A 14894-nucleotide genomic window follows, 5' to 3' on the forward strand; every position below is an offset into this window, starting at 1 on the left:
GATTTTGGTTATTATCAAGAAAACCATGGAAAATGTCTAGATATCAGCTCTTAAATTAAACTTTTATCAGCTATTTTTTGTTGTTATCATTATATTTGTCCAAACAAATGTACCTTTAGTTGTACCAGCCATTAAAATGAACAAGAAATTGAGGAAAAATGACTGTATTTATTGTGGAAATTACACTGTGAATAATGTTGTTTTTTTTACTCGAGAATCTTTAAAAATTGTCATAAATCCCTCCAGAACCCCACATTTAGACACCAAGACCTTTAGAACAGCATAGAAAAATCCATGCTGTAATTTGTTATCAAAAATTTTCTGCAGTTGTATGTTCAGCTCTTGTGTTGTGTTGCCTGCTGAGAAACCCCCTTATTGTCACTATAGTGTTCAACCTTTTTGAACAAAGAATGAGATGAGAGAAAAATAACAACTGATTAATGGATCAGAACTTTTAGTGTGTGTGTGTGTGTTCACCTGATGAGCGTGGTCCAGCAGGAGCGTCCGTCCAGGCAGCGCAGGTAGCAGCTGATGGTGGTTTTCTTGAACTGTTTGATGTCCTCCAGCTCTTCTTCTCTCATGTCAGCTCGCTGCGCCACAAACAGCTGCATCAGGTTGAAGAGCTCCTCCACCGCCTGCAGGGGGCAGCACACACACACACACGTTTATAAACACACAAAAATAAATAACCTCCTTACTATCTGTCTGATGTGAACAGACAGAACGGAACTCCTCATAAAATCTGGAAAAAAAATTTCAGGCAGGAAATTATGATTATTGTAAGAGGCAAAGATAAAACTTGCCCAGGGGGAAATTCACAAACAGTAAATAAAGTACTAAAAACCGACTTTTTGTACTTCTACTAAAGTTAAATTTGAACGCAGGACTTTCACACTGTGGTATTAATACTAAGTAAGAGGCCTAATAAAACAAATAAATCACACAAAAAAATGCACCATTTATCAGAGCCAGGATCTGTAAAAAATGAAATTATTAAGCTGACAAAAATATTCACTGTAGATCAGACAGAACTGCAGGCTGTTTACACAGAGCCGTGAGGAGAGGACAAAAGTTGAATATGTTTAGCATGTGGAGACCCAACATTGGAGACACTTAGAAAAATGTTATATTTATATAAAGAGTGTCATTTAAAATAATAATTTATCAGATTATTTTCTTTTTTCTGATTTCTGTCATTCTAACTGTGTTATTCTGCACAAAGACATGTTTGTGTTGTTCCCACTTCTAGCCATGATTGTGCTGATTCCACAGAGCTTTTTGGTGATTTTATGTCCTAATTTGGTGATTTTGTGTCCTTTTTTTTGTTGGTAAATTTGTGTCTTTTTTGGTCATTTTACATCTTTATGTGTCATTCTATGTGTTTTTGGTCACATTTGCGGGCACTTGGAAAAATGTTTATATATAAATTCCATTTTATTCAACTTGAGTTTTTTCTTTTCTTATGATTTCTGTCATTCTAACTGTATTATTCTGCACATTGTGCTGTTTCCACAGAGCTGCAGGACTATTTGTGATTTTATGTATTTTTTTGGATGACTTTGTGTCTTTTTCTGCCTTTTTTGGGGGGGAAATTTGTGTCTCGGCGCTCACCCCTGGGTACTGGCTGGCGTGCGGTGTCAGGTTTTTGAAGGCCCACTGGATGTTCTGGTGTGAGGCGAGCTGGCGGGTGAAGGCGGGCGACTGCTCGCAGCACATGCGCAGAATGCCGTAGTAGGCGGGCAGCATGCCGCGGTTGAAGAGCACCACCTCCTGGTCGTCATGGTCGGCCAGGATGTAGTTGAAGGCGATGTTCTTGGTCACCACGGGGTTCTGCACCACCAGACGCACGTTCTCCGGACAGTCCACGCACATGTTGTACCAGAAGGACAGCAGCGCCTGCTTGTTGTGGTTGGTGGCGATGGCCGGCTCCGACAGTTTGGGCTGCGGACAGAGAGGAGATAGACGGGACTGAAACTGCTGTTGAGAGCAGAGCTGAGACTAACGGTTAGAACACAGATAGAAGGACACTCATAAATGCTTATTAATAGAGAAGTTTAGACATTCCATAGCATTACATCTGTGTTTTACTGTATTGGCATTTATTATCTGTTAGTAAACACCAGCATCAATCTTTATATTATATTTGTAATAAAAAAAAAATGTTTTACGTCAATTAATTTCTATAAATTTAATATAATTAAATACATTTATTTTTGAATACAGCCATTTGGGTAGGATTTCCATTGTAAACTGAATAATAGAATAGAATTTATGTATTTATTTATTTATTACAGCAGCTTTAGTCCTCCATAGGCAGGACAGATATGTAATTAAATAACATTTGTTTTCAATCTTACTCTTCTATTCATCAGAAATATGAGAAAGAATTATAACAATTAAATATATAATTAAATATAACAATTAAATTATTGGAAATAAGAGAAAAGTTAAATAAAAAGTACATAAAAAAAAAGTAAAATAAATATGAAATATGAGATTCTGCAAATAAATTAAAAGATTATATTTAAGTTTAGCTGTTTTCATTTGTACATTTCTGTACTTCTTATTTAATTAATGAAATAATAATAATAATAATAATAATGAAATAATTTAAAGGTATGTAATTAAATACACTTTAGTTTTTAATCTTACCATCAGATATACTGGAAAAAATACACTTATATTGTTATATAAATAGTACATCATTAATAATTACAAGAAAAATACACTATAGAAGGATCTTTGTGTTCTGATAAGAAAAAGGATAATAAATGAATAAATATGTAAATAAATAAAAAATGAAAATAAGAGAAAACAGAAATAAAATGTGCATAGAAAAGCATGAATAAAAAATAAAAATAAAACATGAGATGAAATGCAAAAATGTAGCCAGGCTAGCAAAAATGAGTAATTGGGCAAATAAATTAATACATTTTAAATAATTTTATACTGCTGTGCTTATTGATTTATTTTTAATTTACCTGTATGATATTTTCATTTATTTATTTATCGTTTCTTTTAACGGCAGGTATGAAATTAAAAAATATTTTATTTTTAATGTTATCATCATAAATATTGAAAAGAAATATACCAATTAAATACTTTTTTAAATACTGCATCAATAATAATAATAAGAAAAATACACTTTAGAGGGATATTTATAATAAATTATAAATAAAAAAGATGAATACGAGAAAACAGAAATGTTCATAGAAAAGAATAAATATAAAAATATATACAAGATGCAAAACTAAATTAATACATTTAATTTAATTGTATTCTGCTGTGCATAAATAATTATTTTCAAATTAACCTACAAATGTATTTGATTTTTCTTGTTATTTTTTCTATAATTTATTTATCATTTAACGACATGTATTTAATTAAATGACAGTATTGTTTTTACTCTCGCATCAGAAATACTGGAAAGCAATGCAACAATTAAATTGTTTTAATTAAGTACTGCATCGATAAAAATAAGTAAAACATGAAAATAAAAAGACAATTTAGAAATGGCTTTGTGAACAGGATAATAAATGACTGAATAAATACAAATAAAATAAATGAATAAAAAAGGGAAATAAGAGAAAACAGAAATAAAATGTACATAGAAAATAATAAATCATTAAAAAACAAAAAATTTGTAATTTGTTTTATTTTTTACTGCTGTGCATATTAATTTATTTTCAGATTAAAATGTATGTTATTTTTTTATTTTTATTTCATTTATTTATTATTTCATTTAACAGCAGGTATGAAATTACATAGCATTTTGTTTTAAATCTTACCATTAGAAAAATTGAAAGAAATATAACAATTACATCTAGAATAATAAGTAACATATTGGTAATAAATAATAAGGGCTGAGTGAAGGTACCTGGAAGAGGTTCCATAGGTCCATGAAGTATCCGGAGAACATGAGTTTCTCCGTCTTGGAGATGAGGCAGTAGGTCATGAAGCTGAAGTACTGCACCAGCTTGGTGGTGCCGTGCACGCTGGCGTCCACGTAGAGCTTGGCGCGGCCCAGCAGCCCCAGCAGCAGGTTGTACACCTGGTGCAGCACCACCGTGGTGTCGGGCGACAGCGGCAGCTCGCGGGTCGGCAGGTGGAGCGAGCGCGTGGAGCGGAACATCTGGCGGAAAGAGTTGCTGGGGATGAGCGAGACGAGGAGGTACGCCGCCGCTGGAGGAGGAGACAGATTCATTTTAGTAGGTGGTATTCATGAGTCATGCCTCCGATATTTATCCTCTAATAGACACACAAAATAATAAAGGCCAGAATGAAGTAGAATAACAGAAATGTTGAGAAAAAAAGTAAAAATAACAAGAATAAAGTTGAAATATGTCTTAAAAAAATGTTGAGAAGGAATTCGAAATGGTGAGAATAAAGCTGAAATACGATGTTGGGGGAAAAAATTTAGAAAAATCGAATTAACGAGAAAAAAGATGAAATGACGAGAATAAAGTTGAAATATATCTAAAAAAAATAGAAATGTTAAGAAAAATCAAACTGATTGGGGCGAGGTCAGAGACAGTTGATGCTGCTGATTCTCATCATGTCATAAAATGATCAATAAGCACAAAATCAAGAAGTAGATGTGATTTTCTTGTGCTTTTTACTTCATCTTTTAACCTATCCTGTTCTTATGATTCTGATGAATAAATGTTGCATCACTGCAAACATAAAGCTACAACAGTTAAATGTTCATTATATTAATTTAAAGAACTCCTATCCTAATGAAACAGCACTGAAATAAATTAATAAAGAGTAGAGTGTATTGCTGCAATGACAGTTGGTTTAATCTTTGGAATATACACATATCAATTTTTTTCTTCACTTTTTAAAAATAAAAAAATATAATATAAAAATAAAGTAACTGACTGAATTGAATCCAAAGTTAAAAGGAAAAGAAGGCTTATAATTCACACAAACTGCTAAAAAGTAGTCTGTTCTTTTCTATGATTTCTATATTCTTGGTCTTATACTGTAGCCCCTTATTAAAGGAAAACCACAGAAACTCTGGTCAAATCAGCTGCACATATTTAAAACATCTTAAACCAATATGTATCTGCACACTTGCTTTCTGCAGAGAAACTCAGTCATGTATTATAATAAGCTCCACCAATATTTATTAGAGAGTTTTTGGATTGGTTCTTTGATGACGTTATATGATGGCGATTAGTGATTGCGATACATTTCAGGTCCATTTAGGTGATCAGCTGTGAGCATATTTACTCCATCAAATATGTCGGAAATGTACGTGACAACAGCCAATCAGAGAAGTTAACAGGAAGACCGAATGTGGAGCTGAGGGCATATTCACACACATAATGGTGCATTCAATAGGGTCGGAACGGCTATGGTGCGTTCAAGAGCGTGGGACATATGAAAACTAACAGAGAAAGGACTTATTACTCAGTGGAACTTAGATCAATAAACAAGTTAACGAAACATCAACATCGCAGGCTTTCTAACAACAACAAATCTGTTTAGTCATTTGAAGAAGTTGAAGAAGTGATTTGTCATACTGTTTAAAAATTGTTTTTTTTAATATTTTTATATGTTCATTCTATTTAATTTGATTTGTTATTTACTTTGTATGTTAATAAAATATTGAACTAATCTCTCGTTTCTTTAGTTTTCAGTAAAGAAGCTATGTAACTGGCAGTTTAAAAACAATATAAAAGATTGTGATAATAATCCAGATCGGACGATATGAAGAAGTATTTTGTGATCATTTTTTGCCATATCACCCAGCCCTATCAGAGACCCTTTTAACTCCTGAGTTCGGCAGGTTTAGTTTCATCCCTGAAAGCTTCCAGCTGAGTGCTGACTCTTACATGTGCGGACTCGGGGGTAGTTGTGAGCCAGCAGGAAGCGCTCCACCCAGTTCTCCATGTTCTGCAGCACCCAGCTGTGGGCCAGCTTGTTCCTGGGCGTCTGGACCGCCAGCCAGTCCAGACACTGGGACGGGTTGTACTCGATCACCTGACGGGAGGAAGACAGACACATGAAGAGACGCGACAGATAAAAAATAAAATCTGCTAGATTAAATGAGTCCATTCTGATCCTCAGAAAAACACCTTTTGAAACACTACAATAGGATTTCTATTGTAAACATTTAAAAAAGAATAAAGAGACAGTTGCTAAAAAATATTCATAAATAATAATGACAATAAATAAAGCAATTCAAAACAAATTTAAAAAATAATAATATCAATTAATTAAAACATTTTTTATCACATGCAAAATAATAAATCATATTGATTTAAATGAGGGGAGAGTTTTAGGAGTTATTTCTGTTTTTCAGTGATATGTAATGAAGAGCATTTTGGTGTTATAAAAGTAACATTATTATATTTTATATAATTTCTTTGTTAAAAATTTTTATTCATTCATAATTATTAGAATTGTTTTTTTTTTATTTGTTTAACTTTATTTTTATTTATTTATTTGTTTTAAGTGTATCCTTTCTGTCTTTTTAACATAATGTTTGTTTAAATGGAAAAGAAGTGTGGTAATCTTTTTATCTTTTATGAAACAAATGATCCTGAATTTAATTGGTTAACATGAAAAAAAAAAAGACAAAAAATTAGCAGAAGATAATAGCTTAATTTTAAATATGTTACTGTGTTTAAAGGAGAGATCTAAATCTAGAAAGAGTAGAACAGTGAATTATTGTTTTACCTCCCAGATCCTCTGCAGGATGTAGGAGGCGAAGGAGGGCATCCCCGGGGGTCCGCCCGCAAACTCCATCAGCATCGTCAGCAGCTTGAAGAACGGATTGGCAGCCTGACGGAGGAAAGAAAACTGTTGTAGAGCGACTTTAACACACTCAGGTCTCTGCTGTGACTGTGGCAGACATCCTGAGTCTGATACAAGATAATCTGAGGCATAAAAAGCTGTATAAGGCAAAGAAATAGCAGTTAAATTATTAAAGGATTAAAGAAGAAAATCAATTAATATCCTGCAACCTGTGGGGGAGAATAACTAATATCTGCACGGCTCTTTGTGTTTTAAGTGCTTTGAATAAATCTGATAAAATTCTCTGTCTCACCTCAGGAGTGAGCTTAGCGATGGAGGTGAAGAGCATCGACACGATCTGTGAAGTCAAGAGGAGAAAAAACGTTTATTATAAGAACAATTATTTTTACTGCTTGATGCAAAACTTCTGTTACTCTCTGTGCCTAATTAAATGCTGACATTTAGAGGTGATCATTAAAAATGTCAAAATATTTTCTATAATCAATTTAATTTCACAGTAATGTCCAATTTCTCTGCAAACGTTTAAGTATTTTAGCAAAGGTTTTAATATAAATTCAGATTTATCCACCCATCCATCCATCCATCAAAATCAATATATTTTAATCAGGAGAAGAAAAAAACTGAAATTATGATTATTATTGGAGGCAAAGATAAAACTTCCAAGGGGAAATTCACAAACAGTATAAAAAAGAAAAAAAAAACTAAAATGATGAGAACACTAATTCATTAGTCATTTAAAGTCAATAACACAATAAACATTATTCTGCATAATAAGTACTTTTACTTTTGGTATGTTAAATACATTCTTAAGGTGATTTTTTAGTACTTTTATTAAAGTCAAATGTGTATTAATACTAATAAAATAAATAAAACACAAGAAAATGCACCATTTATCATAGCCAGGAACTGAAAAAAACTGAATTGATTAAGATGACCAAAAAATTCACTGAAAATCAGACAGAACTGCAGGCTGCTTACACAGAGCAGAGAGGAGAGGACAACAGTTAATTAGTTGAAATATGTCTAAAAAAATTGGAATGTTGAAAAAAAAAAGTAAAAATGGCTAGAATAAAGTTGAAATACGATGTTGAGAAAAAAATGTAAGTCAAGAAAAAAAATCGAAATAACAAGATAAAGTTGAAATATGTCTAAAAAAAATTGAAAATGTTGAGAGAAAAAAATGTGGAATGTCGAAATAATGAGAAAAAAGTAGAAATGATGACAATAAAGTTGCAATATGTCTAAAAAATTGAAATGTCGAGAAAAAAAAAAAAGCCGAAATAATGAGAAAAAAAGTTGAAATAACAAGAATAATATATATATATATATATATATATATATATATATATATATATATATATATATATATATATATATATATATATATATATATATATTTTTTTTTTTTTTTTTTTTTCAGTTTTTCAATTAATAAATTATCAAAGAAACTCAACTTGCTTTTTCTGTGATTTCTATTTATATTATAACTGTGTTAATCTGCACAAAGACATCTATAAGTCCTGCAGCTCTTTGGAATCAGATCAATCATGGTTTGAAACAGGAACAACTCAAACTTTATATATTCCAGCAAAATACAGGGCGTAAAACTTGGCAGGATAAAACAAAACCCTGCAGCCTCTTGGAGTTCAGAGGGTTAAAAGACGGATGTCCCTGTATGTCGAGGTTATAAACCGTCTGTGTGTGTCTGTGTTGGACCTACGTGCTCGGCCAGGCGGTTGTTATAGCGACAGAGGCTGAAGATGAGGTTGCAGGTCTGCCTGATGTTGATGCCGTCTCTGATGTGCTGGAAGAGGAAGGGGAAGCCTTTCCCTCCGGTCAGCGCCGCCATGTCGCTCTGGGACAGAGTCAGATGTCTGCAGACAGAGACGAGAGACAAATTTAACTCCTGCAGCGTTTAAAGAGAAAACCTTCGTATTCCTGGTCCTCTCACTCGTACCTCTCAGAGCGGGACTGCTCCACCAGCAGAGCGATGAGAGCGATCATCTTCTCCAGAGCTGCAGGACGATACTTCTCCTCCGCCAGAGACAGGATGTCCTCCTCCTCGTCCTCCTCCTCGCCCTCCTCCTCCGACAGCACCTCCACCTGAGGCTAAGGGACGACACGCTCTGTTTACCCTACTTATTACAACATTGTTACAGAAATATCATCCATCGTTAAATAAACAGTACAATTATCAGTGCTGGAAACTAACTAAATTCATTTACTCAAAGTAACTTATACTAAACATGAGTATTTCCATTTTATTTAACTTTATACTTCTAATTCACTACATCTGAGAGGGAAACACTTACTAAAGTATTCGTTTACTTTGCAGATTTTACAAAGAAAATGTGATCAGTTTCCTAAAATACATAATTTTGTGATATATTTAAGTCCATAACATTATGGAAAGTAACCAGAAACAAAATTAACTCCACCTGAACCAGCTATAACCGAATACTTTTACTTTTTTGCTGACAATACTTTTGTATTTTTACTAAGGTTAAACTCTGCATGCAAGATATTTAGCTGTAATTGAGAATTTCTATAGAGCAGTGTCACCACTTTTACTTGAGTGAATGATCTAAATACATTTATTTAATACACATACACATACACATTTAATACGAAAGAAAGCCAATAAATAAAGGCAGTAACAGAAATCTCTTGTTTTGAATAATAAGCCAAGTTATCAGTGTGTGAACTCACGTTCTCGGGGCCTTTGGTTCCCATGTAGAAATGCACCATGATGGAAATGGCTTGTAGTGACAACAAGAACTGACTCTGGAGACACAAAGAAACAATAAATAATATAGTTACATGTAGAAAAAATGTAATCCTATTTGAAAACAAAACAACAGCTTTCTCACAAAGACAGCATCGAAATGAAAAAAAAAAAGTCGAAATAACGACAAAAAAAAGTTGAAATAAATAACTGAGGATTGGGGCGAGGGAGGAGAAATAAAATAATCAGTTGATGCAGCTGATTTGTCATCATGTCATTAAATGATCAATAACTTCAATATTTAAAGTGCAGCAGAACTAAAATGCTGACACATAAATTACACTATAAAGAAATATTCCTGGTAGAAGCTGCTACAACTATTGTTTTGGGAAAATCTGCTGTTATGTCATTATCCAAAACAAAAACTTTCAGGTACTATGCACAACTTTTGCAGAAACCAACAGCAACGAGCTGAGTTGAGCTGAGCAGCGGCGTGCTGTGAGCTAACACTCACCTCCTCCTCTCCCATCTTGGCGAACTCGTAGAGGAAGGCGAAGTACTCCGTCAGGTGTTTGCTGTGCGGTTTGACGCCGTGCTCCATGATGGACAGCAGCGTCTTCACGAAGCGAGTGACGCAGGAGCGGCTGCCGATGTCCTCCACCGGACCGTCCATGTCGTCAGAGCTGACGCAAAAAAAAAGAAAGGGAAAGATTTAAGAATCACATTCAGCTTTATGGAGCAATATGTGGAAGAAATCCAAGGATCTGGTTCTGATGTAACTTGCTTTCAATGTACGTACATACATAATACTTTACAGAAAGACAGAAATACACATGTAGAAAACAAAGCTGAAGAAAGTAAATAAACACAGAACTATCATGAATTTACATGTAGGTCATAACTTGCTGCGTATGTAAAGTTTGTGGTGTTTATTGTTTGTGATTTTTTCATGTATTTGTATGCGCTTGTAATTTACATATAAAAAAAGTTTTATAAAAAATGTTGAGAAAAAAGTTGAAATGTTGAGAATAAAGTTGAAATATGTCTAAAAAAATAGAAATGTTGAAAAAAAAATAAAAAATGATGAGAATAAAGTTGAAATAAGATGTTGAGACAAAATGTAAATGTCAAGAAAAAAAATTGAAATAGCAAGAATAAAGTTTAAATAGATTAAAAAAAAAAATAGAAATGGTGAGAAAAAATAGCCTGGCTAACACCAGACTAATCTCAAATGAGATGTGGTCTGGGAACCAACAATGCATTTCTCCGTAGAGGAGGTGTGGTTTACGATCCTCCGGAGCCGTTTATTGGGCGCTTAGAATGTCTATCAAAAGCGTCTGTAGGTAGCTCTTAGCCAATCGTATCAGTTATACCAGATGACATAGTAGAGCTACAGAAATTGATGTTTGTTGTGTGTGTGTCTGTGAGAGAGTGTTGCTTGCTGCGTAGCTTCTCCAGTTCTCGCTTTCTGCAAGATTATTTATTTTCACGCTTTATTCCCCCTCATGTCATTCAGCCACACACATCCACTGATTTTATGGGCAATAAACAAGCTGCTGCGGGCCTCTCGGCGGCTCCGCTGTCCCCTGGCTCGTAGCGAGATCACCGGCGTTACGGTAGCGGGGCTAATAGCTACCGCTAACGCCGTAGCAGTAGCGTAGCGCTACCGCTATTAGCCCCGGTACCGTAACGCTGGTGATCTCGATACGAGCCGGGGGACAGCGGGGCCGCCGAGAGACCTTTCGCCTTTCAACTTTCGCTCTAAACTATTTTAAACACCATCTACAGCTAAAGAGAGTTTCGCGTCTGCTGCAGCCATGCTGGATCAGTAAGAAAACTACAAGCTTCCGTCTGCCGGGTAGTACGCGTCATCGTCTTGCAGTCCCTCCCCGTTCTGTGATTGGATCCCTAAAACAGGGCTAAGAAATCCCTCTGGTTTCCAGACCCTTTCGCAGTTCGAAATTAAATCGAGCGCGCAAGGCAGTCTGGGTATACCCAGGCTAGAGAAAAAATAGAAATGTCAAGAAAAAAGTTGAAATGTCTAAAAAAATGTAAATGTTGAAAAAAAATTTGTTGAAATGACGAGAATAAAGTTGAAATGTTGGGGAAAAAATAGAAATGTCTAAATAACAAGAGAAAAAATCTAAATGATGAGAATAAAGTTGAAATACGATGTTGAGAAAAAAAATAGAAAAAATGATTAAAAACAACCAAGTTAAACTGAACAACGACTTAAACTAAAATAAATCAATAAAACAATAATAAATGGATGGAACTGAAATTTGAAGGCTGATTTAACGGGTTATCAGAGCGATGAAGTGTGGAAAAAGAAACTGCCGTAAAGAAGAAAAGGGATGTGGAGCCACAAATCTTTGTCAGAGTCCAAAGAGACGAGACTCTGAGTGACACGCGGCTCCTGTTGGATCTCTGTCGCCGCCTGGAGCTGCAGACACGACACGGTTCGTCTGAGCTGCTCCGCTCCAACGGCTCAAACACACAACCACCGTTTATCAGTCAGTCAGTCGAATCCTCTCACTTTTAGATGCTCAATGTGGAAAAAGTTCCAAATGTTTTTAATTCAAGTTATTTTAAAAAATTCTTCTTTGGGCTGTGAAGGAGAGTCTGCAATGAGTTTTTGCTTCTAATTTTGAAAGAAGGAATCACATTTAAATGTATTCATGGTAAAATAAAACAGTGTTCTAAAGATCTGGTGAAAAACTTTTTTATAATTAAAACAAAAAAAAATACTTGAAAAGAAAAATCAACAAACCTTTTTAAGAATAAATAAATATTTTATTATTACTAATTATGGAGAAGGAATGGGATTTAATAAACTGTACTTCCTCTCACTCCTTTTTGAATATGAAAATACTAAATTAATTAATGTTCCTGTTTCATTTTGCTTCAAATTTTTTGCAAAAATGTATGCAATTGTATGATCATATTGCAGTTTTAAAAAGGCAACATTATTATTTTCAATTTATTGATATATTTACATTTTTTATATATATTTATTTATTTTTAGACATATTTTTATACACATTTATTCATTCTTTATATATATTTTATACACATTTATTTATTTATTATATATATTTTTTACACGTTTATATATATTTTTATACACATGAATTTATTTTTTAAAATATATTTTTATAAACATTTATTTATTTTTTATATATATTTTTATACACATTAATTTATTTTTTTAAATATATTTTTATATACATTTATTTTTTATATATATTTTTATACACATTAAGTTTTATTCATTTTCAAATTTAACTTTTCAATCAATAAATCAACCAAAGATATAGAAAAAAATACACAAAAAATATATACAGTAATATGTGTGTTTTGATTTTCTTGCTGATGAAGAATAAAAATGAGAGTAAACACTGATTGGTCCGGGCTGCAGCTCTGACCAATCAGGATCAACCTACCCGTCCTCCATGCCGGGCTGCAGGTACAGGTGAGCGTGGACCGGACGCAGCCTCTGGATGACGTGAATACACAACCTCTGAAACATCTGGAGGACACAAGCAGAAGAAGTGTGTCCACTGAGTGTTTGTGACATGAGATTTAAGATATCAATACTTTAATCATTAGGAGAAAAACCTGAGGAAGGAAACATGGAAACAAACTGCTGACTCACCTGTCTGACTATCTGATTGGGGCACTTTATGAGGATCTGCATCGGCCACCAGTTATCATCAGCCATCCGATCCAAAAACCACTGAAACAGAAAAGTTAGTTAGTTTACTGTACCGTCAGTAAATATGAGGCGTATCAAAAACAAGAACAACTGTAAAATATTAGTTAAATCTGAAGAAACCTCGCAGGCGGCCTGGCTGTTATTGAATTGTTTGGTCAGGAGTTCGATCCACTGCAGCATGGTGGGCTGCACAAACACACAGAGACACAGTTAGCTCGTCTCCAGCGGACAGAAAAGACTAAATGACTAGAATAAGTTGAAATGTTTAAAAAAAGTTTAAATATGTCTAAAAAATGTTTAAATGTTGAGAAATAAAAGTTTAAATAATGAGAAAATATTTTGAAACAAGAACAAAGTTGAATTTTGTCGATAAAAAAATTTGAAATGTTGAGAAAAAATAGAAATGTCGAAATAACAAGAAAAAATCTAAATAAAATGAATATAGTTGAAATGTCTAAAATAAGGAATATTTAGAAAAACATTTAAATGTTGAGAAAAAAAGTTGAAATATGTCTAAAAAATAGAAATGTTAATTAAAAAAGTCAAAATGTTGAGAAAAAAGTTGAATTATGTAAAAAAAATAAAATAGAAATGTTAAAACAAGAAAAAAAGTTGAAATGTTGAGAATAAAATTGAAATGCGATATTGAAAAAAACATTGAAATCCTAAAACAGAAATGATGTGCTTTTACCTTCTCCTTGGAGTGAATGAAAGTTTCAAGGACAAAAGATGTGCTGAGCTGCAGAAGAAAACAACATTTAAAGTAAGAAAATGAACTCAGAGTGTTTGGAAAGAAAAACTATGCATGCTGCTATAACACTGGAAAATTCCCTGTTGTGGGACTAATAAAGGAATATCTAATCTTATTTCTTAAAATCTCAAGTCATAAAAAGCATCATTTTTGGTTTCCATAATAACCATAACCATGTTTAAGCAATGTAAAAATTACATTTAATATGCTAGTTTCCTCAAGCACTGCTTTTAGTGTTGTAAAAAGTAAAAAAAAAAACTTCTCACCTTAGCGGTCATGAGAGAGACGGCTTTAGGGTCGGGTAGAGTGCTGGGGATGCTGCTGCAGAGCTGCCACATGAAACTGAAAATAATAATAAATATATAATAAATATAAACAACTGATGGAGGTCGAGCGGTGAAAAGTTAATTATCTCAGGTTTGATTCTCACCCAAAGTATGTGTGTTCAAATATATTTTTATCCTGGAGAAACTGCATGTTGTCGTGCCAGATCCACTGAAACACACAGACACAGAGAGAAGTCAACACTGTGAGTGAGTGAGTGAGTGAGTGAGTGAGTGAGTGAGTGAGTGAGTGAGTGAGTGAGTGAGTGAGTGTGTAAGTGAGTGAGAGTGAGAGTGTGTGTGTGTGTGTGTGTGTGTGTATTAACATTTAAAACATAAATATAAATTGACTGTGATAATTAAAACTTTACAAAGATAGTAAGGGTCCAGGGTACCTCTAGTAGATCAGGAGAGACGTCAAAACTAAAGTCCTTCCCGTTCTCCTCCTCGAGCTCCACGCGCTTATAGAAGAGCATGTAGGCACTGTGTGTCTTCTCAAAAGAGAAATCCATGAACTTGTCCGTGACGGAGTCGTACGTTTTAGTCTGAAAGATAAATTAAAGTCAGCAAAACCTGTAGAAATGTGATGTTTGGAACGTTTTTTTTTCTTTTTCG

The 14894-nt window shown here is 33.8% G+C and overlaps 1 protein-coding gene across 4 annotated transcripts in view; it reads right to left on the reverse strand.

The window, feature by feature from the left end:
- usp34 (ubiquitin specific peptidase 34) overlaps positions 1–14894 on the reverse strand; it is an 82850-nt gene that overhangs the window by 11220 nt on the left and 56736 nt on the right. For all 4 annotated transcript variants that reach the window (XM_059331697.1, XM_059331680.1, XM_059331689.1 and 1 more), the window contains exons 50-66: positions 14675–14824; positions 14387–14451; positions 14223–14298; positions 13897–13944; positions 13326–13391; positions 13146–13226; positions 12934–13019; positions 10005–10173; positions 9475–9549; positions 8723–8874; positions 8486–8639; positions 7058–7102; positions 6688–6792; positions 5841–5988; positions 3878–4182; positions 1612–1941; positions 478–635 (exon numbers count right to left, since the gene is read on the reverse strand). In XM_059331697.1, coding sequence (XP_059187680.1) covers positions 478–635; positions 1612–1941; positions 3878–4182; positions 5841–5988; positions 6688–6792; positions 7058–7102; positions 8486–8639; positions 8723–8874; positions 9475–9549; positions 10005–10173; positions 12934–13019; positions 13146–13226; positions 13326–13391; positions 13897–13944; positions 14223–14298; positions 14387–14451; positions 14675–14824 — 2213 coding nt within the window. The remainder of the gene's footprint in view (positions 1–477; positions 636–1611; positions 1942–3877; positions 4183–5840; positions 5989–6687; positions 6793–7057; positions 7103–8485; positions 8640–8722; positions 8875–9474; positions 9550–10004; positions 10174–12933; positions 13020–13145; positions 13227–13325; positions 13392–13896; positions 13945–14222; positions 14299–14386; positions 14452–14674; positions 14825–14894) is intronic.

This window comes from Centropristis striata, chromosome 1, assembly GCF_030273125.1.
Source record: "Centropristis striata isolate RG_2023a ecotype Rhode Island chromosome 1, C.striata_1.0, whole genome shotgun sequence".
NCBI lineage: Eukaryota > Metazoa > Chordata > Actinopteri > Perciformes > Serranidae > Centropristis > Centropristis striata.